The sequence below is a fragment of the Pundamilia nyererei genome, unplaced genomic scaffold (assembly GCF_000239375.1).
Source record: "Pundamilia nyererei isolate P.nyererei 1_Seehausen unplaced genomic scaffold, PunNye1.0 scaffold00124, whole genome shotgun sequence".
Taxonomy (NCBI): domain Eukaryota; kingdom Metazoa; phylum Chordata; class Actinopteri; order Cichliformes; family Cichlidae; genus Pundamilia; species Pundamilia nyererei.
This window is the reverse complement of record NW_005187525.1, coordinates 160,863-174,490: the sequence shown is the minus strand read 5'-3', so window position 1 is coordinate 174,490 and position 13,628 is coordinate 160,863. Positions and strand designations below refer to the sequence as shown.

The window sequence follows — 13,628 nt, the reverse complement described above, 5'->3', positions numbered from 1 at the left end:
AAACTGAGAATATCAACTTTTCCTCAGTGACCAGTTTGACGGAGGGTTGCTGACTGATTTACAGGCCTGTGTGACTGAGCTAATGTTTTTGCTTAGATGTTTTCTTAGGGCATGCAACACAATTCAACTTAACTTTTCCATCTGTAGTCTGGTTTATGTTAAACGGCTTGAGAGCAAGTAAAGAAAGAAAAACACTGAGGTCGTGAAGGATCTTGCAGGAATGGTGACGTTATTTTAAAAGTGAGTGATCAGTAGCTGTTGGGTTTGGCTTGTCTTGAATAAAATTTGCAACCAAGTTAGGTGTGCAGCATAAGTTACCATGGTGATATATCTAAGTAAGAAATAATCACCTTTTTAGGCCAACAAATTCCACAACAAAATAGAAAACAATTTCTTTTTCTATCATTTTGCACTCTGTTTAAATTCACACCGAGGCCACTGCACAGAGTACTGGATTACACATTCACCTAACTTCACCTAACCTAAAACAGAAATGACCTTGATCTGTTACCAGGCACCATTTAAATGAAACATTGTAACTAACTTTTCTAACTTTTTTCTTTTCTTTTTTTTTATGTTGATTTAAAGTTTTGTACTTATTTAGGAATTTGAATATTTCCGAATGTCATAATTTATTTCTTTTCTCACCATTATGAGATAATAAATTATCCCAGAAGGCATCTTTTGCCCTCTCGGTCTAACCAACTAGAAACAACTGAATGAGAGTAATCAACAAGCAGTCTGAGGAACGCGCAGGGAATAGACTGCCAATAAGTGAGGTACAAAACGCACAGCAGCAATCTAACTCCCCACTGGGTCATCTGTTAATCTATGGAGGAGCAGATATGACCATTGGTCTTGGTTCTGCCTCACTGATCACAGTGGGATCTGCTAGAGCTGAAATGTCAGTTTCATGTCAGTCAGTGTGTGTGTTAAGTTTAGCAGGGAACACCTGGAGGATGTGAAAGGCCAGCTTACATCCCATAAACTCACACATATCTTATTTTTTCATCGTAATGAAACATAATTGAAATCCACAGCTTCCTACACTTTTATCCAGGGAACAAATATATACAGAGTGTAATCTAAAGGGACTATGAAATTATCAAATTTTAGTATCTGCATGAGACTAATTTTTTACAATTTAATCAAAATTCTCATCTGTTTTTTTCTGGCAACCAACTGACAGCTCAACTACGTGTTTCAGCTATAAAAATATTTGTAAGCAGTAACAGCTTAATCTGTGTCAGAATCAAATGCTGACCCAGAGTTTAAATCTTATTTAAAGAGAGAGGTCATTAGAACTCTTCTCACTTACACCTGCACACACTTCCTTTAATGCAGCCTTTGTTTTTATTATGTCTGAGGGACCTATTCATTTAAAATTATTCTTTTTCAGTCCATCTATTAACATGCACAGTTCCTAATTTCATGGCCCAGGATACCCTGCATTTCTTACTGGCATGTTTTCAATACAACTTAAGACTTAGCATAATAGTGTATTGCTAATGCTTTGCATTGCCAGTGCTGTTGGAAGATATTTTTCTTTTTATTCATGCATTCAGTTTTTCTCTGCATTGCATTAGGGGAGGGGTGGAGCAGTGGGTTTCAGGTTGTGTCGCTGGCCTGCACTGAAAAAAGGAGACTGGTCATCTCTTGGATTTATATAAGCATCTTGGGTGTATTTAACACAACTGCCTCGTGTTTTAAAGTTAGGTGTAACTAAATAGTGTAGAACCTACATGATCTGCAGGGAGGGTACATTCATTTGTTCATATCACGTTCAATTTAAGTAAGTCAATAATGAAGCAATGCCAAATCTCACGATATCACACGTGATTTCATCCAACGTTGTTTTGATCGTGGGTGAGGAACGTTGCCATTTCAGTCAAGTCGAGCTGCCCACCTCGACTTTTTTCGGTAAGTTGCTGCCTGCCACTCCTTTTTTGTTTGGTATAGGTTGATTTTCTGAATGACTATTTTTCATATCACAGCCAAATGTAGTTTAATGTCTAGTGTGTCACGATGTAACGCATTAAATAAAGAATTGGCACGTTTGCATCTGAATGTGTTTTTTGAACGGGAGCTGTAATGTCCCAATTAACTCCAAGGTGCTGCAAACATATTTGGTTTTGTGTTTGAATTAGTTTGCAAACTGACTGTTCAGTTACATTATTCAACAGTGTCAACTGCACCTTGGGGAGATTTTCTTATCAATGTCTTAAATGCATTTGTTGCAACAGTAAAAGATAAGGTTTGTTTTAAAACTGATTCTAATTACATTGTCCTATTCTTTCGCAACAGACAGTGAAGTAGGACCATGACAGCTCAAGCTATTCTCAGAGTTATCCTTGAACCAGACAGTAGTCAGAGGGTGATGGTTTCTGCTGGTCTGCCTTCAGCTGTCACTGAACTGGAGGCTGAAGACTCAGTGCAAAATAATGGAACCCTTCCGACCACAGTTCATGGACACACTTTTTGGCAACGAGTTTGTGAACTTAACTTCAGTGGCAGAAATACAAAACCAAGCAACAATCAAAATTGTACACACATCCTGCCAACCTCAAGACCAAGGTGAAGACAGGTTTTCTTTTCCATCAACCAGTGCTCCTGATGACACATCTACTTCTGGTGACAGCACTGTGGGTCTTTTCATCTCCAGAGTCTACATCATCATGGCCAGATTTGTTCTGCATTCCCCGTTTCATATATGATGCGGAAACTAAGCTTGCGAAGGCCCATGTCGCATTTAAAGAAAATGGGATGCTGCTGATCCAAAGCTGAAGTCCGACATTTTGCAGGGTTTAATCCAGGAGGTAGTCAAGACCCGTCTACCTCACAGACAGTACGTTTGACCAAGTTGCAGAGGCACTCACCCTGAAGCATCCATGTTTGAAAGAAAAAGGCTCCCCCAGTGGCTATGCGGGATGGAAAATGAGCCTCAAATACAAGTTAGCAAACTATCGCACACATCTCTGGAAAGCAGGATGTCCTGAAGTATGTGTGAATTCTTTGAAAAATAAGCCACCTGAGAAATGTTCTCCTGCTTTTGACGTTAAGCGACTAAAGAGGGGTGAAGTGGATCACTGCCCCTCTCTTCCACTCAGAAAAGGGAACAGTCCCTTGAGAAGATGAGGGTCAAACTCCTTTCAGATGTGAAGAAGCGCAACAACAGAGAGACAGTTATGGGTAAAATGAACAGAACATTTGCACTGAAGAAGACAAGAAGTCATTTTTGATGCTCCCATGATCTGCAATGTACAAGAGAGATGGCCGGCTCTTTTTCATCCAGCACAGGTAATGTAAGTGCTGAAAGGAGAACAACAATAAAAAAATGCCTTGACTAGCTGTGTCATAGATGTGTTGATGTGTAAAGGTAATGACTTTATTAGGAAGTGTGCATAGCAGAGCCCAGATGACTAACCATGCCTAGTACCTGCCATTATTTTAAAATAACTTCATGTCGTTTCAGATAAACGCAGAGTTCAAGCGCATCACAACCATGCCTTTGCAGTCAAGGTTTCTGTTGCAGCTTGACTATCTCTCTGAAAGTCTGCTAAAAGGCTAAAAGGACAAACGGCTAAAGGATATAGCTGCCATGATGACAGTAAGAATTTTTAATGACTTCTGATGACTGATTCAAAAAATCAAAAGTTTTTGTCTTTGATCATCATTTGATCCTTGTCTGACGAGGCCGGAATTGGGACTGGGATGCAGCCCTGGAGTATAACAAGTCCAATTTGATCATGAAAATCATCCAGAAACAACAACAACTTCCAGGAAAATGAGGAGGAGAAATCAATCTTTACATCAGCTTTTGTCTGAGGAAAAAAAAATTGCCCAACTGTGAGGCTGAAAGAACATCTAAAATCTTCTGAGTGACCTAACCTGGCTGTCTGGTGGGCCAGTGTAGGGATTTGTTTAAAGAGGAATCTTAAAGAAATGTTTTATCTTTAACCAGGACATGACTGGGGCCACTGCACTGAGTGCCATAGATATAATAACAGTGGGCATCTATGTCTCAGAGACACACCAGGCAATTACTCTTTTGATGTTGGCATCATCATCGAGGGTGTGCTGGTTCTTAAGGATCTGGATAACGTGGCTAATGCAGTAGCCATGCGCTTTGGACTGTTTTACTCTGTCAACATGAGTTACCCATCACAGCTCCGCTACACCTTTGAGGTGATTCAGAAGGTGGTAATGGGATTGGATGCAACTCAACTCTCAAGAAAAGCGCAAAACTTTAAGACAAAACTGCTCATGTCAGCAAAGTTCACTGTTGCTGTGCACACAAGGTGTTTAGCTCTCTCACTGGTTCTCCTGCATTTTGGACGTTCAATTTCCAAGACAAATGATTGTTGTGTACTTTGTAACTGCCGTGTGAACAGGGCCTTATTTGTTTTTTTCTTTTCCTTTTTGCTCTCTGTACAAGTTTTCTAATTGGCAGCATTTTTACATTTTGGTTTATTTGTTTTCAGAAGTGAAGAAATGTAGTTGTTCAGCCTAAATAGTCCCATCATGGCTGTGTGAAACAGCATTTTAGGTTTCATTTAGCTGGCGTAAGATTGCTTTGATGGTTTCATGTGTTGAACCAAGATGTCGCAGTATGATCAGTGCTGGACTTCTTGACGTTCACTGTATCACTGTTATTTCTGTGGCTCTTCAATAAAGGTTACATGCAGGTGGTATTTTCATTTTCTTTTGTTAGTAATTGGTAAAATGCATAATGTTAATGATAATGTTAATAGGAAGGTGTTTGCCAATCCAGTAATTTATTTTAGTGTTAATGGTTACTAACATTACAGCAAATTATTTACATTTATAATTGTTAATTTGATCTTGACATCTTAAGCAGAATGTTTTGTATTGTTCTCTTTCAAGGTGGTAGCCTGTGTGGGGGAAAAAAGGTCTAATTTCTTTGCTGTCATTGAGTTGACAAAACACTGAAAAACTGACAATCCTTAACTGCGGATTTATATTTCAGTGAAGACATAATGTCAGTTCAAAAATGTACCTTCTGTCACTGCAGTGAAATTAGACATTTTGCTTTGAAAGGTTACTGGTGGATACTGGCAACCATCTGGGAAGGGAACAATACAATTTGTTAAACAGCTTCCATTAAAGAAATGTGTATTTGATACTACAACATAATACCAACTTGTTATACACTCAACAAAAGGGAAATTGAGTGGTTGTTACATTTACAAAAGTCTAACTTGTCATTTGAACAAAATAACGTCATGTTTCTAGGGTGAACGCAATTAAATCATGTTGGATCTGCATCAAATTCAGCAACTTTATTTGTTATTGTTCAGATGACATGATACAATCTAGGAAGAGTGGTTAGTTGCCTGCCCTCACAACATTCACAAGATCATACGAGATTTCAAACCACAAGAAAATCACTGGAGTTATAAGAGGCAGACAACCATACAAACACCATGTGTATGGTGTTTCTATTTATTGTGGTTTAATCTGTCAAGGATGAAAACATACAGACATCAAGCACAGCTTTCCTACTTTTGTTAAGTCTGGATGGACAGCTCAATGGCATGGTGGTTAGCGCTGTTTGGAGCAAGAAGGTCCTGGGTTCAAATTATGAAAAATTATGAAGGATCAAATATTCCAAGGGCTAAAATTACTTCATCCAAACATGTTTCATTCACATTGTAGCAACACATAGTGCGCAGGTTGAATGAATATGGATGACTTGTGTTGATTTAACGCAATTTTTTAAGTTGCTGCCGAAGCAAAACATCTGTGTGCAACCAATGTCCATTACTGAATTGAGTAAATAATAATAATAATAATAATAATGGATAGCATTTATGTAGCGCTTTTCGGGGCCCTCAAAGCGCTTTACAATTGCACTATTCATTCACTCTCACACACTGATGGAGGCAGCTACAGTTGTAGCCACAGCTGCCCTGGGGCAGACTGACAGAAGCGAGGCTGCCATATCGCACCATCAGCCCCTCTGGCCAACACCAGTAGGCGGTAGGTGAAGTGTCTACACCAGACGGCTGACCAATGCAGCAAACTGGGGGCTGCAGCCCAGTCCCGTGAGGCTGGAGGAAGAAGTGACACTGGCAGAGGACCATTTGGTGCCGTGGCTGGCATCTCCATGGGGACAACTGGCGGTGGAGAGCCAGCCGGTCCCCCCGCCGAGGACATGACTCTAAGGTGTAGCCCCGGTATGGTCCACTACTGTGGAACAGCTTCCTGTCTAATCTGTTTCCTTCCGCTCTCGCCACAGGTCCCGGTGACTACAGACGCTGCACGTCATTCACCGGGAGCTGCAGAAGCCCCAGGGCAGGAGCGTTGGGGTTGTGGGTGACCAGGACACATCGTCCAGGAGACATTTTTCACAATGACATATTTTTCGGTCAGTTTTGATTCGTTTTTTTCTTCTCTTTATGATCTCACACAGAAAACTAAAATAGATAAATGTCTCTGAACATGAAGTTTTTGAATCCAAAACTTATATGACAGGAATTTTTACCACCACTCCACGCAATTCCTTCAGGTACAGTGTAGCTGCTACCTCAAGCCTTGTGGCTTATTACAGTAGCTTCCCCTGTTTTTATGAGCCATCTCCATTCAACCTTTTTAGACAATCTCTACAACCTTTTAGCTGTACCAGAGGCAAGCTACAGACCGACTTCAACAGTAGCAACAATCCTAACAATTTCTCCAGAAACTGCGGTCTAGTTATACTTGTTTCTTAAAAAAACAACAACATGTTCATGACTGTCCTGCTTTCCATTTTCTTTTACTACATGTTCTACATGTACTGCATGCAAAAATCTAACTTCTTTATACTGTATTTTGCTTCGAGAAGGCCAGACTTAACTGTCATTTTCTAAAGTAGTCTTGAGCTAAACTTCTCCAAGCTTTTTGAAGATCTTTCAAAGATTGTATTTGGACATTGCTTTATCACTCACTGTCAGTCCAGCCCTCATATCTGACCATGTTTTTTCTTTTTCTTTCTTGGTAAGTCACGTAACGCTGACCTTATGGTACTAGCAGCCTGTCATAAAAGCACATAATGTATTGCTATTGCATTTATAGCATAAGTTTTCTGTCTGAGCTTTTCTTAATATTACGCTAAACATCTCTCAGCTGTCTTCTCTGGGCTTCTCTGACGGCTGCACCCATGAACCAAACCCGGGGTCATGGCAGGTGATGGATGAGGAAATTATGTGCAGTCATCTCAAAGATGTTCATCATTGTAAACTAAAGCAAGTTTTTAAACTGCTGATATTTATTTAGATCTGTTTTCTACACTAAGCTCAATAAAATCATCAGCAGATCCCATCCCTACAGCACTGCTCAAAGAAGTCTTACCATTAATTAACATCATACTAATAATTAATTAATAAGGAACTTTTGAACATGATCAATCTATCTCTGTTAACAGGATATATACTACAGGGTTTCAGGGTAGTTATAATTAAGCCATTAGTTAAAAAGCCTTTACTTGATCCAGCTTTCTTAGCTAATTAGAGGCTGACTTCCAACTTTCCTCTCATTTCAAAAATTCTTGAAAGAGCAGTTTTAAAACAGCTGGGTGATCATCTGCAGAAAAAAATCTTTATCTCAAATATGTCGAGCACTGCATACCAAAAAGTTATAATTCCAGCATATCTGTTGTACTTACATGTTGGACGGCTGTTGGTACCTTACAGAGATTAGATATGACCATTATCATGCTAGCATAGTTAGAATAGGAAAAAAACACGTTTCTGTAAAGATTTTACAGTGTTAAAGTCATTGCAGTTAGTTACATTTCAGGCACACATCTAAGTGTTACATGGTTATAAGCTGCAGGACTCGTGCTAATGCAAACAAAATGACAAAATGTGCTTTCTTTCTAACATTCAGACAGATTCATACTCCAATGGATGCATCGTGGAGCAACTTGGAGTTAGTACCTTGTCTGGCATGCAGACTGGAGCAGGCATGGATCAAACCACTAACATTCAGATTAGTAGATGACCTGCCCTAAACCTGATTTGGTTTTGTCCAGCACATGTCCTAACATGTGCTGGACAAAACCAAATCATGAAATAAGGAGGGGGGAGGTGAGGCTGGCTGAATTTTATTCTTTGTTGACCAAACTTAGGAAATTAATTCGTTCCAGAGGGTCTTTCATAAGTCAAAAATTTCGTAAGTCGAAGCACCGTTTTCCATCGCTTTAAAACTAAAACTTACATTTACGTTAATTAATGTACGTACGTACACTGTGCAATGATATTTTTTTAACATTTTTTTAAACTCGCTCATATTTATGCCGGCCCCATTATGAATGAACGATAGGCTAATTGCAAACGAAAAGCACACGGAATAGCGCACTGCAACAACAATACGTCTTTCACGTGGAACAGCGAAACGCATTTCGCAAACGAGCATTTGTCGTACCACAGGCAAAAATATTGCCGTTAAGTGCCTTCGTAACTTGAATGTTTTTCGACTGCTTACCTTCCCCCAAAGAAACATAACCAAACAACAATCACTTACCTCCCTGACTAACTAAACAGAAAACTGTGCCCAACTGAAAAGGCAAGCCACCCCTACTTCCTCCTGGATCCACAAAGCAACACAGGGCACTAGTGATGGGTCAGTCGCGAAAGAAATGCGAAATGGCTCTTTGACGTGAACGACGCGAGCCGGCTCCTTAATCGCGTGCTGTGTTTTTTTTTTTCTTTCTCTCACCCTCTCTCTCTCTTTCTCTCGCGCTTTTTCCCGCTTCACTCCGCACGCGAGCCTCGTGCTTTGCGCTGAGCAGAGGGGGGAGGGGCGGTAGTTACACTCTCAGTAGCATAGGAACAGAGCGGGAGGGAGAGAGAGAGCCAGGGACAACAACGTCACATTAGAAAGGTATAGTAATCATCCACAACTATATTCAGTTGCAGATGATAAAGGATTCAGAAAGTTTGTTCATGCAGGTCCATATGACAGAGAATGTGCATCTTCTTTTTGTTTTCATATTATAATTTATATTTAATTGTGTTGTGGTTTGCAGTGTTTTGTGTTGTTTCACTTTAAATTTGTAAAAGGAAAAACCTGAAAATTTAAATAGTTAAAAGTTGAAATGTGAATAATTGATTTTTGTATTATATGATTTATTTATTACATTTTATGTGGAGTGAATAAATAAAAGTATATTTACGGTGGCCCCTAGAGACAAAGCACACACAAACTTCAAATCACGTACGAACCCTGAAGCACGTACAAACTCCAAAACACGTAAAAACTCAGAAGCACATAAAAACTCAAAACACATACAAAAGACAACAGACAACATCCTGGAGCACCCAGGATGCTAGGGGACAGAGTGGAGCTTTTGTTACCTAGTGGCTACACAAGCCAACAAGTACCAACGACCGGATTTGGTGTGTGGTAGTAACAGGTAAATGAACTTTTTTTTAAAATTATTTGACTATATATGAATGCTTGTGTATAAATACAAAAAACAATACACATATGCTTTCAATTGTGTAATTTAAGTGATCTAGGTAGCTCTGTTTTGGAAGTTCAGTTCATGCTAGAAATGTGTTTTGGAGTTTGTACGTGTTTTGTCTCTAGGGGCCACGACATATATTTATATATAAACATATATAAATAAAACCACTTTTTTTTACATTAGTAATTCCTTTTGTGCATAATTTTATATTATTGTTAATAATAAATTAATTAAAGCAACAAAACAACCCGAAGAGCCAGTTCGGAGCCGAAAGAGCCAGAAATCCCATCACTACAGGGCATGTCCCAGCCCCAGCCGGTTGGGGTAAAATCGAGGATGGATGATTGCCGTCCTCAACCGCGCCTCCAGAGCAGCATCCAATCCTGGCACACGATCTTTGGGATCCACCACTCCTGGAGGCGCACCTGCACACTCGCATTTACATATCAGAACCCCAGCCCACGACAGCAGCCGCAACATAATAAATGAAGCAGATTTAATAAGGCCTTCGCACTTTTAGTGCTCTGACCTAATAAACATACATAGACTAATTTGGGTTCAAGTGTTAGATTATTGCTAGTGATGAGCACTTATGGTAGGATAGGAACATATTCTCCTTTTTTTCAGAAACCAGATTTATGTAAACAAAGTAAAGATTCCTGAATAATTGGGTCTAATAATCAAGAGTACAGTTACTGAACAAAATAATTGTGATGATGATTTCTGCCATATTTACAACCTCTCTCACTAGAATTGCTGCCTTGTTTGTCCAGTTTCTTCAAATCAAGTGAAACATTTGTTTGGACACAAACGATCCTGCAGGAGGAGAAATGTTTAGGGCACAAACCACAATATGAGCTCACTGAGGTGCCAAGATGCATGTGAAGATAGGCTCGAAGGGAATATTGTCTCTTCAAGTTTGAATGTAAGTCAGCTTTTTATTTTAAAAATCTCCTATCTAGTGAAAAAACAGGGAAGGGTAGAGATGAATCCATGGAGCAAACCGCTGTGATGCAGCTTTCTTTGAGTCTGTTCTTTCCCTTAAACAAATAATAAATAATTAATTGTACAAAAATAGGCAAGTCAGGTTCCTCAAATACTTGCACCCTAATCTTTGTTCATAAATTACTGTAGCTGAAAAACAAGACACTATCAAATTGTTTTTTTGTCATTAATAGATACATGATGGCAATTAAATTAACTAACTGAAAAGAGAAATAAAATAAAAGTAAATTTAAAAATTACATAAATCCACATTCCCAGGATACACATATATGCTACAAATATATGCTTTAAAACACACACAAATGATAAATATTACTGAACAGAGAGAACCAAATTGTTTGTTGCAGGGATGAATAAATGATTCTAAAATTGTTCTGTATCTGTCACCAAGCTCACCTTTGAGATTTCACCCTGTCAACATGTTGGGGATCAGTCCTGCTGTCAACCAGCAAATGCATTCATTGCACTCACGGTGTCAGTTAGGCAGAAGCCGTCCAATCAGCACACAGACAGCAAAATGTATTCATATAGACACAGAGACACTTCAGCTCCATTCTTCAATATTAAATCAGTGGCCTTTGTGTCAAAAACCAGTGATGAGGGAGAACTGGTCCATAGCTTATTTTCCAGGACTTTGATGCGATCTTAAGTGATGGCTGCTTTCCTGTTTTGCATTTACTACAGACACTGGCCTGGTTTAATCTATTATTAAATGTTGCTCTCTTATTATATTTATTCCAGACAAATTATTATTGTTGCTTCCCTAAACACAAAGTTGATAACTACCTGTGCACCACAACAAAGAGTGAATCCATAACAGCCAAACAGCAAAATAAGAACTCTGTAAATAATTAGTTAGTGGACTTATGGTTGCAGCAGGTTTAGAAGGGCTTTATTTATATAAGAAAACAAATATCCCCCACATGGGGGTTTAAGTTAAATGTTCCACAGAATCATTGAAGAGGGTCAAAGCAGAGGGTAGCAATGAGTAACGAATACAATATGTTTACATTTCCAACAATTTCAGCTATTGCCCACCGATTCAGCGCTTTATTTGAGGCCATGCTGCTTGCATGTAAAAAACGATTTTCATCAGCACACTGTCAGACAAATAAGAAAAGAAGAAGCAGCAGCGGGGGCTGTGGGTATTTTTCTGTGAGCCACATCGACTTCCAAAAGAAACCCAACAAAGTCACCAATAACAACGCTTTGGAGGTAAGAGTGTGCTGCTAACTGTGTGGATTCTCCTTTCAGTCATACTTTGAAACACCGTGTATGTCAAGCAAAGTTGAGTTAGGAGACAGGTGACCCATATACAAACAGGCAGGCTTGTGCTTAATTCAGAGCCATTGATTTCCAATTTTCAATTAATAATTGTACTTAGTGGCAGCCTATTTTAGACTGGATAGGATGTGGGTCAGTGGAGGACAGGCCAGATGGATGATGCAATTTAATGCTCACAGGCCTGGAATAAAGTCTCACTTTAATGTGACACTAACTGACTTAATAATTGTTAGCATCTGCATTTGTTCGTGTGACTCACTGAGTTACAGAATAGTCTTTGAGTGAGTCCAGTTAATAAACCAGGATTGTGTTAATCAAAGCTAGGAAGTCTTTTCCATTCCTCGGGTAAATCTTCCTACATTAGTAGCTGACTTCTCTTTGATGCACTTTTTGCATCGTAGTTCAAGACTAAATAATTGCTGTCATTAGTGGCTGTCAACAACTGTGATGTGGAATGATGCACGTGTTCATGCATCATTCAGTCTGACATAGTCTAGCTTGCTTTGTGTAGTAATTGCATTTTAATGACCTCCTTTTATGCAAACTTTTGGCATAAATCTGAGCTCATGCCACGGTCCTGGGTCTGTGACCCAGCGTTTTGTGTTTTGAATTATCGTTAATAGTCTTTGATTTCTTTATTATTTATAGTTTCTAGTCTCTGGTTTCTGTCTCTGTGCTTCCCCTGCGTTCCTTGTGTTATGTTTTCATGTCTGTGCTTCTCATTGTTTCAGTGTCAGTCCGCGTCTATGTGCCTGTCTCGTGTTTCCTGTTTTACTTTGATAGTCTCGTGTGTTACGTTGGTGTTTTCAGTTTTGCTTCCCTCCGGTCTTGGTGTGTGATTTCTCCCAGCTGTGCTCTCCTCCCGCGTCTCATTCCCTCGTTATCCCTCTGTGTATTTAAGCCCTTTGTCTTCCTCTGTTTGTTGCTGGATCGTCTGTGTATCACCTACTGCATCTCCCATGTCTCAGATCCTTTCTTTATTCTTGTTTTTTAGGTTTCTCCTAGTTTAGGTTTTGCTAAACACCTGCTGTTGTCACCTTTTGCTTTTTTTGTAATCTGCTCCGCCGTAATAAAGCCTCACTCTCAGTTCAAGTCCGTCATCAGTGTCTGCATTTGGGTCCAATCTCTCTCCGCTCCTCGCTGTCTGCCACAGCAGAGGTGACAGCTCAGGTCTAATGGCTTTTGGCAGGTGGCTATCCTTCCACTGCTCCACTGACATATATGAATAGTAGAGATGTCCAGTTCTGACAGCCATTTGGTTGGGTCAAAGTTCAGGCCATTAATAAAGTACAGCATGTGAATCTGGATGCAGGCCTAATCTCAGCCTGCTATCTAGGCTGGGCTCCTAGAAATGATTGCAACTGAAATGGAAGGTAACCCAGAAGTTAGAGCTGCTGTGATTGGTTTATATATGATCCTGGAAGCTTTTTCAAGTTAAAACTAAATTTTAGATTTGAATTACAATACCCAAAGCCACTGGATCAGAGTGTGTTTAGGATCAGCAGTGTAATGTAACTTGGCCCATCTCCTCAGGAACTTTGTAAATGAGTAATTTAACATATTTGTATTAAATAAGTATTTCTGTGTTATGCTACTTTCTGCTTGTACTTGATTGTACGCCATTTATTTTAAGGTGTCAATAAAAATCATCCAGTATATTCCTTTGCACTACACAACACTTTCCAGCAACATAAGTGATTATATTAAGTGCTGAAACATTAAAGAGATATGTACATATTACTTACCGTATTTCCTGGACTACAAAGCGCACCTGAATATTAGCCGCACAAGCTAAAATCAGGGGAAAATCCTGTTTTGTACATACATTAGCCGCACCTGACTAAAAGCCGCAGGTGTTTCAATGTTGACT

At 39.5% G+C, this 13,628-nt stretch overlaps 1 protein-coding gene across 1 annotated transcript in view; it reads right to left on the bottom strand.

Annotated features, from left to right (window-relative positions):
- Positions 1-9,760: 9,760 nt before the first annotated feature.
- Positions 9,761-13,628, bottom strand: part of LOC106456346 (multiple epidermal growth factor-like domains protein 11) — a 62,782-nt gene continuing 58,914 nt past the window's right edge. The window contains exon 6 of the mRNA XM_013913296.1: positions 9,761-9,882. Within this exon, the coding sequence (XP_013768750.1) occupies positions 9,761-9,882 (122 nt within the window). The remainder of the gene's footprint in view (positions 9,883-13,628) is intronic.